This window comes from Tachypleus tridentatus, chromosome 10 (genome assembly GCF_004210375.1).
Source record: "Tachypleus tridentatus isolate NWPU-2018 chromosome 10, ASM421037v1, whole genome shotgun sequence".
In the NCBI taxonomy this organism is placed as follows: domain Eukaryota; kingdom Metazoa; phylum Arthropoda; class Merostomata; order Xiphosura; family Limulidae; genus Tachypleus; species Tachypleus tridentatus.
The window spans coordinates 22,167,650-22,180,727 of record NC_134834.1 but is presented as its reverse complement, the minus strand read 5'-3'; the positions used below and the strand labels follow the sequence as shown (position 1 = coordinate 22,180,727).

The 13,078-nt window shown below is 38.6% G+C and overlaps 1 protein-coding gene across 5 annotated transcripts in view; it reads right to left on the bottom strand.

The window, feature by feature from the left end:
- Window positions 1-13,078, bottom strand: part of LOC143228868 (ecotropic viral integration site 5 ortholog-like) — a 70,009-nt gene that overhangs the window by 31,283 nt on the left and 25,648 nt on the right. For all 5 annotated transcript variants that reach the window (XM_076460276.1, XM_076460275.1, XM_076460272.1 and 2 more), the window contains 2 exons: window positions 11,459-11,686; window positions 778-958 (listed from right to left, as the gene is read on the bottom strand). In XM_076460276.1, the coding sequence (XP_076316391.1) occupies window positions 778-958; window positions 11,459-11,610 (333 nt within the window). In that variant the 5' untranslated portion in view covers window positions 11,611-11,686. The remainder of the gene's footprint in view (window positions 1-777; window positions 959-11,458; window positions 11,687-13,078) is intronic.

Here is a 13,078-nt window from a genome sequence, read left to right as displayed (position 1 = left end):
TTTCTCCACTTAAAATAACAATGGTGCGCCTAAGTTGTGCTTTAAGATTATGGAATTTATTAGTATTTGTGTGTTTTTCTTATAGCAGAGCCACATCGATCTATCTGCTGAGCCCACCAAGGGGAATCGAACCCCTGATTTTAGCGTTGTAAGTCCGTAGACTTACCGCTGTACAAGCGGGGGACTGAAATTTATCGGAAGTAGATAAAGGGGAACATCTTCTTTAAATATCTCCCCACTAATGCGTCAACTACTAATGGATTCCTCGCGCTTGCTCAGACTTGCATTGCCTGATGTTCACAGTGGACGGGCTTATAATTACGATCCAGGGTTCAATTCTCACGGTAGACAAATAGTTCGACTTGTAACTTAGCCCTAAAACAAAACAAACAACCAAAAAACAACAGAGCACTGATTAACATTTACGTTCACGGCGAAATTATAGAAACTCGGAATTTTTTTTTGTCATGTCCAAAATATTTGTAGTGTGTTGATCTTCAACCAACCTAGGTCTTCCCAAGACGCAACTAGCACTAATCTTAAAGTGGAAATCCCAAAATTCTTAATTTAAATTTACAGTGAATCGTGGATAAACATGATTAAAATATAAATCTTTGCATTGAATTTTAACTTTTTTTTTTGTCAACTTTTATTTTCTTTAAGATTTATTTACTTAGCATATTTTTTCTACCATAATTTCTTCAGCCAGTTTAATAAAATTGAAGTTTGTTTGTCGTTTTTTTATCAAAATGATTAAACTTCAAATGAGCTTCTTACCTTGACATAAGAGTTTTTCTTTTTGATATAAAACTCCCAATCGTTAATTATCTGACCCCAGATTAACCATACGTCTTCTTGGTCATCGTCGACGGTTGGACTATTTCCTGAGTTTAAAGACACCTGACTGGAGTGTGTTGAAGTCAGAGAATTTAGCGATTTGGAGTCAGATTCGATTATCCTGAAATAATCAGTGATGGTTGACGTGAGTTAGGATTCGTACTTAACTTTTATTTATAATTCATGATTAGTTCTTTTGCGAGACAAAAATATAAAAGTCGTTAATATAACGATGTTAGGTGTGTAAAACGTGGCACACGAAATATTTGTTGTTTTATCGACTCTATTTCTGTGAGCTTGCACACGAAATAACTGTTACTACACTGACTATGTACTTCAGTGAAACAGCTTAAAAACAGTAGTTGTTATAGCATCCGTCGTATTTCTGAGAAACTCACCATATAAGAAGTCGTTAATATAATCAAACATCTTCATATGTATTGTATCTCTTTTGTGAACATGCGGGTGTATTTGGATAAAACAGTTCACTTCTTTCCAGCCTGCTTATAACGCCGCTGTGGTAAACAAAATAAACTTTTGAATGATCCACGAATAAAAATAACTATAGAAAGATTACATACTTTACTGAATAAAACTCTACTGGTACATGAACAAAGTACAGAAGACAAACATCTGAAACGCTCAGAAAATAAGAAGGAAAAACTCAGAACTGCATTACCAGGATGTTAGTTTTACATTACTGGACGAGAAACTCAGAATCAAATCGCCAAGATGTTGGTTTTACATTTCTGGACGAGGAACTTAGAATCGAATTACCAGGAGTTGGTTTTACATTGCTGGACGATTAGCTCAGAATCAAATCACCAGGATGTTGGTTTTACATTGCTGGACGATTAGCTCAGAATCAAATCACCAGGATGTTGGTTTTACATTGCTAGACGATTAGCTCAGAATTAAATCACCAGGATGTTGATTTTACATTGCTGGACGATTAGCTCAGAATCAAATCACCAGGATGTTGATTTTACATTGCTGGACGAGAAACTCAGAATCAACTAACCAGGAGTTGGTTATACATTCGGACAAGAAATTCAGAACCAAATCACTAGGATATTGGTTTTACATTGCTGGACGAGAAAGTCAGAATCAAATTACCAGGTGCTGGTTTTACATTGCTGGATGAAAACTCAGAATCAAATTACCAGGTGTTGGTTTTACATTGCCGGACGAGAAACTTAGAATCAAATCACCATGATATTGATTCTACATTGCTGGAAAAAAAAAACTTAACACCAAATTACCAGGGTGTTAGTTTTATATTGCTGCACCAAAAAATTGACCACTAAAGCTAGCAATTATTTGTATTTCCACAGAATAAAATATCAGATGATTGATTTACGTCAAATCAACAGAGGGATATGAGAAGGTAATCCTTAACTTGTTTTTGTTTCATCACAGTTAAAATATTATAAACATTTATAATGGTCTGGTTCTAAGACCACACCATTTTTAAAGCACACAGCCAAGTAACTGTTCCATAGAAAGTTCCTCTTGACAAGGTAAAAATAATGTAATGTACATTTTTAACTCGTCACTTGGCTATTTAAAAACCGAAACCTGACCACATACCCTATGATCCCAAGGTTTTGTTAACACTTCGGTAAGTTGTATTTGTCTTCAAAGGGTATAATGTGAGCTGAACACAATACCAGATAATGATACTTCAGAGAACCCAAACATTTGATGTATCCTGAAGCAAAACCATAATAAAACCAAAGTATGACTCAAGTAAGGCTTAGATGGAACAAACTTGTGTTTCGACACAGATACAGAAAACACTTCGAACCTGTAAAATATATAATAAAAATAACAACATTTTCTCTTGAACAGCTGGAACAGTAAAAATACTAACAATACAAGATCGCTTAGGAGATATAATGTGCTAATTTTTTTGATCTGGGAGCGTATAACGAAAACATGATGGGAGACTATATTTGGGGGCTGATACGTGAAAGTGATTTACATTACAGTCGCAAATCTCGAAAAACTACTCACTTCTAAACATTTTTGTACAACTTTAGTATAAATACATGTAAATCTTGATTCATATGTTGTTTTATTCAGACCTTATGTAAATGAAAATGTGCAGATTTGCCCGTTTTTACATAGAAATAGGTTAATTTCTAAATTTCATTATCCAGGTCACAAAAGCAAAGTTTGAAGGGAATAATGGCCATTTTCTGTACTTTTACAACATAAGCAATTAAGAAATAACACATTCTATCCAGGAACAAAGGTTGTGTTACATAGTGTTATCAAATAACAGATTAATTAATTCACTAAGTTATTACAAACATGTCAGTATATGCAAATCCTTTCCTCTTTATATATACGCGTGTTCGAATCCCCGTCGCACTACACATTCTCGCCCTTTCAGCCGTGGGAGCGTTATAATGTGACGGTCAATCCCACTATTCGTTGGTAAAAGAGTAACCCAAGAGTTGGCGGTGGGTGGTGATGACTAGCTGCCTTCCCTCTAGTCTTACACTACTAAATTATGGACGGCTAGCGCAGATAGCCCTCGAGTAGCTTTGCGCAAAATTCAAACCAAACCAATCCTTATACATATAAAAACATCAATATTATATCATACAAATGAAACAATATTCTATATAATATATGAACGTTACCAAAAAATGTTCATTGTTGATCATATGAAATATTTTAGAACTTATTAAAATAGATGACTCATCGTACGTCATCGACGTTCACTTTTTCTTGAAGACATTTCGCAGCGTGGCCTAAAAAAGCACAGTTGGTTTTTCAACGTAATGTAGTGTTTTACTTCTGCTGTAACAGTGTTTACTGTAAAAATGTGAAGTAATAGTGTTTACAGCGAGATGGTGGTTACTGTTGTTGAACGTAGATGTTTATTGTAGATGCACACGGGTGTAATGGCGACTACAGCTACAGTAGGTAGTTAAGCGATTTTTCGTGTTGGTTGTAATATTCCTATTATGCCACTGTACGACTAGGTCAATGTGGTAAAGCGTCTATCCCGCGACTAGCAAGCGCCGCCAGAGGTCAAAAGAACTTTTAGAATAAGTACATACACACATGGTTTCTCGTTAAGTTGTTACCCACTGTCACACAAGGCTTAACTTGTATAGATAAACAAAGAAACTATTGTTTATTGTTTATCTCGCTGTACCTTCATTATCTGATGCCATGGGTCTGACGTCGCCATATGTGTTGTTGAAAGTAATTGGTTATGCAAGTAATTGTAAGAATACTTTTCATTATTCTAGCAGGTAGCTGACTACAGATGTTTTAAACGATGTAATATTAATTATTACCAAGTACTTACGTAAATACCATGAATGATGGGGCACTCGCTCTGACAGGGACACGTAGTACTGGTCAGTTTTGGGTGATCAAACGATCAATGGTGTCAGATCGTAACGACGAGAAACCCACTTGAAGTAAAAATGTATTTCAAGACGGCCGATATGGGTATTAAAACTTTTGCTAATAAAGCAGAGAACAAAGTTTCTACCTTCTTGGGTTATCCTCAGGTTACGGTCCGTTGTTATTTAAGCACAAAGAGGTTATATGTGCTCTGATCAATACGAGTATCGAAAGACGAAGTTTAGCGTTGTAAAGTGAGAGGCTTACTGCTTAGTTACGGGGTGGGGTGGGGGTGCGGGTGGGGTGATTAAACGATGTGAGTGATATTCTTTAGTTTAGTTTGGTTTGAATTTCGCGCAAAGCTGCACGAGGGCTATCTGCACTACCCATCCCTAATTTAGCAGTGTGAGACTGTTCATCACCACCCACTGGCAACTCTTGAGCTACTCCTTTACCAACTCTTTGACCATCACATTATAACGTCCCCATGGTTGAAAGGACGAGCATGTTTGGTGTGACGGAGATCCAAACCAGCGACTCTCAGATTACGAGTCGATTGCCTCAACCAACTGACCATGCTGGGCCTTTCTTTACGCAAACGCAAACTAACGTGGCAGGGGTTTAGTTTAGAGAGAGAAATCAGAAGAATTCTCTCTCCAACTGGGGTGTTCAGGAACGTTGTGGTTCCTCTTCGTCCCCTTTCGTGGAAGGTTATTGAATTTAGCTCTTTTTTTTTATAATTTTTTAAACTTTTTTTTGGGGGGTGAAGGAGTGAAGTTGGTCATACTTAATATTATCCATGCACGAGGCAAAGGTAGCACCGGACAAAAGGGCCAGATCCCGTCCCGAAAAGCAGATGTCATAGTGAAATGTGAACGACCCGATTCAGGGCATGGCAATAAAGTTGCCTTGGCTGGGATTTAAAGATCCAATGCCTAAGTTTTTGCTGTGGGGGAAAACGGGAGCGCCCCGAGAAAAACCCACTTTCACAGGACAGGCGCCGAAAGTTTTACCTGTCCTGTGCCCGAAACCTGAAAAAGAAAATACATGAATTTTGCCCTTTAAGTATTTTGTTGTGTGATTTGTGATTCTTGAAATATGTTATATGGTGAAATAAATTTGGTTGGTGCACTGGTTAATTTATAGTGATGCCGTTAGTTTGTTTCTGTGTTCTGCTGTTAAATAGTATTTGTGTGATATTTCCGTTAGTCTATTTCTTAGTGTTTGTAAGTTGCTGATTTGATTATATAATTTACTGGAGTGTTTGTTTTTGGTTTTGAATTTCGCACAAAGCTACTCGAGGGCTATCTGTGCTAGCCGACCCTAATTTAGTAGTGTAAGACTAGAGGGAAGGCAGCTAGTCATCACCACCCACCGCCAACTCTTGGGCTACTCTTTTACCAACTAATAGTGGGATTGACCGTCACATTATAACGCCCCCACGGCTGGGAGGGCGAGCATGTTTGGCGCGACTCGGGCGCGAACCCGCGACCCTCAGATTACGAAGCGCACGCCTTAACGCGCTAGGCCATGCCAGGCCCTTACTGGAGTGAATGATGGTAGACTGAATGCAGATCTTAGTATTCTGTTCTGTTGAACTTGGATTTTCTGGAGTGTGTTATTTGACATATTGTATGTGACTTGACATCCATACTCTATTAGTGGACGGATGTAAGCCTTGTATATTTGGATAATGGTTTTTGGTGAGCATTTCGAGTGTTTGCTGGTTAGAGTCATTAAGTGTGAATGCCTTTCTTTAGTTTAACTGGACACAATTTATAAGGGAATTGGCTACCCAGTGGCTCACAGAGACGTCTGCATGCTTACAACACTAAAATTTGGGTTTCGATGTCCGTGGTGGTCGGAGCACGGATAACCCATTGTATATCTGTGTGTACAACGAGAATAACCAATATAAAAGATTGAAACCCACTTGATACAGAGCTGATGAAATATACTGGCAATAATAGATGTTTCAATAAAGTGTTTAGTCGGAACACACGGAGTAAAGACTTTTATTCTGTTATCGGGTATTAAGAAAGTTCACTGTACAATTGTGCAGCACGTGGACTTTAAATTTAAATATCCTTGAAGGATCAGGAAGGGAAGTCGCTATTCAACAGTGCTTACATTCCGATTATTGGATCAGAGAGTTAAACCTCCTAATAAAGTAGCACTTTCTGCCTGTCGTTTCTCAAGGCCTGTGAAACACGGTAAAGAATACTGTCGTACAATCTGTCACACCAGCCTCTGTCGATCAGACGTCTGAAAACATGAGAAAAATACCCATTCGTTCTATTCCTGATTTAGGGTTCGAATCCCAGTCGTACCAAACATGCTCGCCCATTCAGCTGTGGGGGCGTTATAATGTTACGGTCAATCCCACTATCCGTTGGTAAAAGAGTAGCCCAAGGGTTGGCGGTGGGTGGTGATGACTAGCTGCCTTCCCTCTAGTCTTACACTGCTAAATTAGAGACGGCTAGCGCAGATAGCCCTCGTGTAGCTTTGCGTGAAATTCAAAAAGTTAAAAAAAATTCAATTCCTGCTTTAATATGACGATTGTTTTCTCAAGACAACGGAGAACTTCTTGTCACACGTTGATATATTTCAACTACAGAATGGACGAGTTCACAAATAGAGAGTTAGCATTGGTGGACTAGGAGTCTAATACGACCCGGACAGATACTCCAAAATCCCACCCGGATTTTGCCTGGTGTCCCAGTCCGCTACTAAGAATAAGGAATGGTGTCACTTTCGTACAGAACGTGCCACTGTACCAAGGATGAGAGCAATGTTCCACATGACGGATAACGGCAGCGGGCCACACCTTATTACATGACGGATAACGGCAGCGGGCCACACTCTATTACATGACGGATAACGGCAGGGGGCCACACCTTATTACATGACGGATAACGGCAGCGGGTCACACCCAACTACATGACGGATAACGACAGCGGGCCACACCTTATTACATGACGGATAAAGGCAGCGGAACACACAACTACATGACGGATAACGGCAGCGGGCCACACCCTATTACGTTACGGATAGCGGCAGCGGGCCACACCCCACTACATGACGGATAACGGCAGCGGGCCACACCTTATTACATGACGGATAACGACAGTGGGCCACACCTTATTACATGACGGATAACGGCAGCGGGCCACACCCTATTACATTACGGATAGCGGCAGCGGGCCGCATCCCACTACATGACGGATAACGGCAGCGGGCCACACCCCACTACATGACGGATAACGGCAGTGGGCCACACCCCACTAGATGACAAATAATGGCATTCTCCCCACTGCATCACAGATGAAAGAAACACGCCGCACTCCACTTGGCCTGAGCTGTTGTATGCCGAGTTTTGATACCCGTGACGAGTAGAACAGAAACATCTGTGTAGCTTTGTGTTTAAGAACAATTTTTTTCTTTGGTATTTTGTCTGTTACAAAAAGAAGGTATTTCAAGTAAAACATAACACTTTCATATAAAAATACATATAAACTGTGTGCTTTCGGGATGAAAATGTTTATATTCGATTATGGTTCCCGCAAATAATTACACCTTTATTTACCGATATCAGATTAAGAAGTCATATGTTGCCCTAATACTGAAAACGATAATTTAAACACTACACATTTACTTCTGATAGCAAAGCCACATCGGGTTATCTACTGTTTCCACCGAGGGGAATCGAACTTCTAATTTTAGGGTTATAAATCCGAAGACTTACCGCTGTCCTCTCCTTCTTTCATTATATGTGTTTCTCTAAAGAATAAAGTTAAATAACAAACTATGTGTGTTCTTCCCACTACGGGCATCGAAACCTGACTTTCAGAATTATGATCACACTGACTTTCCGTTGAACCACCGAGCAGCTTTCTTAAATGCCTTCTGAAAATATCTGTAGTAATTATAATAGATACTTTTTATAACCAGAACACTAAACAACTTCTGAACATGATGAAATGCACAAGTAGAGTTATGGCGAACACCCATTCATCAAAGAAAGAGGACACGGCGAGAAATTCAGGTAACCTTTGACTTCTTCAAATGATCACAGAATCATGCTTGACACCATTGTGGTCACGGCCTGAATGACACTTCTTGACGACTGATTCGACGAGCACACTTTTCTGAACATGTGGGGAGTTAAAAGTCCGAAACGTCGATTTGATTCGTTAGCGAAGAATACCCAACTGAGTGACTTAGTTTTGTAAACACCACCCACTTGGAAACAAAAATCGTATGAAATAAAACATAATTAGTATACTACACCAATAGGTCAAGTCTCTCTTATGCTGAGACGGCTCTCAGGAGCCAGAAATAGACTCGAACTTCATTGGTGAGAAGAGTGACACATTACTCGCTTCCCGGACGAAACGCTTGTCTATCGCAGACTTACGGGTGGTACTCACATACAGCTCATATCTTCTATTCCTATACATCTATTTCGCCATACCTTCTAGTCTCACACACTTATATAACCATACCTTCTATTCCTATACATCTATTTCTTCATACCTTCTAGTTCCACACACTTATCTCACCATACCTTCTATTTCTATACATCTATTTTGCCATACCTTCTAGTCTCACACACTTATCTCACCATATCTTCTATTCCTATACATCTATTTTGCCATACCTTCTAGTCCCACACACTTATCTCACCATATCTTCTATTCCTATACATCTATTTTGCCATACCTTCTAGTTCCACACACTTATCTCACCATACCTTCTATTCCTATACATCTATTTCTTCATACCTTCTAGTTCCACACACTTATCTCACCATACCTTCTATTCCTATTTCTTCATACCTTCTGTTTTACACTTATTCACCATACTTTCTATTTCTATACATCTATTTTGCTATACCTTCTAGTCCCTACACACTTATCTCACCATATCTTCTATTCCTATACATCTATTTTGCCATACCTTCTAGTTCCACACACTTATCTCACCATATCTTCTACTCCTATACATCTGTTTCGTCATACCTTCTAGTTCCACACATTTATATCACCATACCTTCTATTCCTATACATCTATTTCGCCATACCTTCTAGTCTCACACACTTATCTCACCATACTTTCTATTTCTATACATCTATTTCGCCATACCTTCTAGTCTCACACACTTATCTCACCATATCTTCTATTTCTATACATCTATTTCGCCATACTTTCTGGTTCCACACACTTATCTCACCATAGTTTCTATTTCTATACATCTATTTCGCCACATCTTCTAGTCCCACCACTTATATCTTCTATTCCTATACATCTATTTAGCCACACCTTCTAGTCCCACACACTTATCTCACCATATCTTCTATTCCTATACATCTGTTTAGCCACACCTTCTAGTCCCACACACTTATCTCACCATATCTTCTATTCCTATACATCTGTTTAGCCATATCTTCTAGTCCCACACAGTTATCTCGCCATACTTTCTATTTCTATACGCTTATCTCATTGTACCTCCTGTTTCTATAGTGATCTCTGTATACCTACTGTCCTGGTCATTTATTTCAGTACACTATATCGGGATACCTTCTGTGACCGTCGCGAGGAATCAAAGCTAGAATGTCAGAGTTGTATGCACGTAGACTTATCGATGTCCCACGGGGATATATTATTGAATAAACTGTGTGGTTAGTTTATGTTCAAGGAAATTTCAGTTTTAGCTTAGCAAACAAATTTTGTACACCGTCTTTGAAACTGACACATTCTCAATGAAATACACCTAACAGTGACGTCCAATAAAGAACCACTTAAAATCTCTGTTACTGAACCACCTAAAGTCCTCAACTCTCTGTTACTAAACTACCTGAACTCTGTATTATTGAACCACCTAAACTCTCTCTTATTACTAATCCATTTGATGTTTGTTTGGTTGGTTGGTTGGTTGAATTCTGCGCAAAGCTACTCGAGAGTTATCTGAGTTAGCTGTATCTAAGTTTAAAGAGCTAGGCTAGAGAGAAGGCAGTTAATCACCATCGCTATCCGCCAACTCGGGGCCTACTTTTTACCATGGAATAGTGAGATAGACCGTCACATTATCACGATTCACGGCTGAAAGGGTGATCATTGTTGGTTACGGGATTCGAACTTGCGACCCACAGACTGCAAGTATAGTACCTTTAACTACCAGGTTATGCCAGGTCCATAATATGTGTTGAGTAACTTTCTAGGCTTTGATGAGGAATAGTAATAAATCATGTATAAGTTCAACCAGAAGTGTAACCACCATGAAGTGGGACGGGGCGTCAAAAGAACACCTCAATATTCTAAATATTATACTCTCAATTTCCTGAGTAGTTTTACTAATTACTCAAGTTTTTGTTTTTCTGAGCTTAAAAAATATAGCGAAGAAAAAATAACATGATTACAAGACGATGCACAAAAAAGAAAACAAACAATAAAATATTCAACTTTTCACTTAATTCTAGGCCCAGCATGGCCAGGTGGGTTAAGGCGTGCGACTCGTAATCTGAGGATCGCGGGTTCGCATCCCCGTCGCATCACATATGCTCGCCCTTTTAGTCGTGGGGGCGTTATAATGTTACAGTCAATTCCACTATTCGTTGGTAAAAGAGTAGCCCAAGAGTTGGCGGTGGGTGCTAATGACTAGCTGCCTTCCCTCTAGTCTTACACTGCTAAATTAGGAACGGCTAGCACAGATAGCCCTCGAGTAGCTTTGCGCGAAATACAAAAAACAAACATAATTCTAGGAAAAAAATTAAGCTCGTGATGTTAGGATTGGTTTGTTTCGAATTTCGCGCAAAACTACAGGAGGGTTATCCGTGCTAGCCGTTCCTAATTTAGCAGTGTAAGACTAGAGGAAAGGCAGCTAGTCATCACCACCCACCGCCAAGTCTTGAGCTACTCTTTTACCAACGAATAGTAGGATTGTCCGTAACATTATAACGTCTTCACGGCCGACAGGACGAGCATGTTTGGTGTGACAGGGATTCGAACCCGGGACCCTCAGATTACGTGTCGAGTACCTTAACCACCTGGCCGTGCCCTGAATGACGTTAGGAAAGCGTGTAGGTTAAAGAAATCAATTTGACTCAAAAGTAGTGCGACATCCAATATAATCGAGCACCTTCAAAAGGTGGACCTTCCTTCTTCATGGACAAACTAGTATTTTTGAGTTTTGAAAAGTTAAAAGTTGTATTTAAAAACATAGGCAGACAACACAACAGAAACATTTTCCAACCTGTTCTGCTGTTCAAGCACTGCTAAGAGATCAAAGTCCTCTTTACTACAGTTCTTAGGTTTGGATCCATTCAGTTCATCTTTCGTTGAGCTGGGAGCTGATGAACTGGAAAGGTTGTCAGTTTCCATATCTGCGGCACAAGACTCGTTCATGCTGTAGCTGCGAATGTGACGTCCACGTGACCGGCATCCGTTTTCATCCGGACATGAGGAGCTGGATTCCGCGGTCCTGGTGCATAGAACAGTTACGTGAATATCTTATTTTTTTTTAATTCAAAATCTATTCTAATAGAAAGTTTTAACGGTTATAAGTGGGAATTATAAAGCTGTTCAGAAGTTTATGTTGGTAGAGCTCCATATTGTAGGTTTAGTAGTGTAACTAAAATCTTAGCAAAGAAAACAGCCCTAAAATTGTACATTAAATATACTTATAAATACTGCGAATCTGTGATTTATATTTTGTACATGGAATAATTTATTAATGACCTTTATTTCAGTCGAGTTGTTAGCACTTGTGAAACAAGAAAATAAATGAGAAAATAAAACGGAAAATATTTAATAAAAGTTATTAGAAGTTCAAAGGTCCTCTTTTTTTTTTTTTGTATACGACCACCCTCCGAAGGAATCTACGTTAGCCTAATTGGACGGATCACGTGTGAATTGGTTGTCTATGTCGTTCCTCATTAATCGTGTCTTATGTAAGGATAGTTTTAACAAAAATATTGTTTTTAAGAAACTGAAAGACAATATGAGGTTAAAACGCGTTGTTGCAAATACATATGTAGAAGAGTTAACAAATAAGGAAACAGGACAGAACCGTCTCTGGTATTTCATTATTCTCTCTCTCTCTGGTATTTGGGTATATTTATGTGACCCAGGAGGGTCAGGTACACTAGACCTCTTTCTCCTTCATGACTTGTTGGAGTGGCCAGATTAATATATTTCGATTTAAATACTGAATAGCTGGAGTGATATCATAAATTTAGTCTGGTCCTTTTCAGGACAATGTCCATTTATATTCTTCTTTGATTTATTATTATTATTATTATTTTTAATTTATAAGTCTAGAACGTAGGTGGCCTGTTTTATTTTACCTCTATTTTATTATTACTATTATTATTATTTTAAATTATTTTATCTCAATGATCTGATGTACAAATTTAACCGAGAGAGGTGTTTAGGTTTCTCTTCATCATACATGCAATACCTGTATAGTTCGCATAACAACTCATTTTTTCGCCTATTTTTATCAAAATATTTTATTGTACTATGTAGAAGTCTATTTGGTATTGATTATGTATTTGAGCAATTATACATGAACTTTGATGAAGTGGTTTTAGGTACTCTGTATGCTGATGTAATTAGTGTATTCTGTGATGTTTGGAGTTTGGTTTGTATTTGTTTTACACTTACATTGATCCATGCAGGAGCTGCATAGTCTATTACAGGTCTAATGTATGACTTGTATATTTTAATGATGTTTACAGGTGTTGTTCCGTAGTTTTTACCAGTTAGACTCCTAGCATAGTTTATTCTTCGCCAAATTTTAGTTTTTATGTTAATTACATGTTTTATCCAGGTAAGTTTAGAATCATATGTTAACCCTAAACATTTTGCAGAT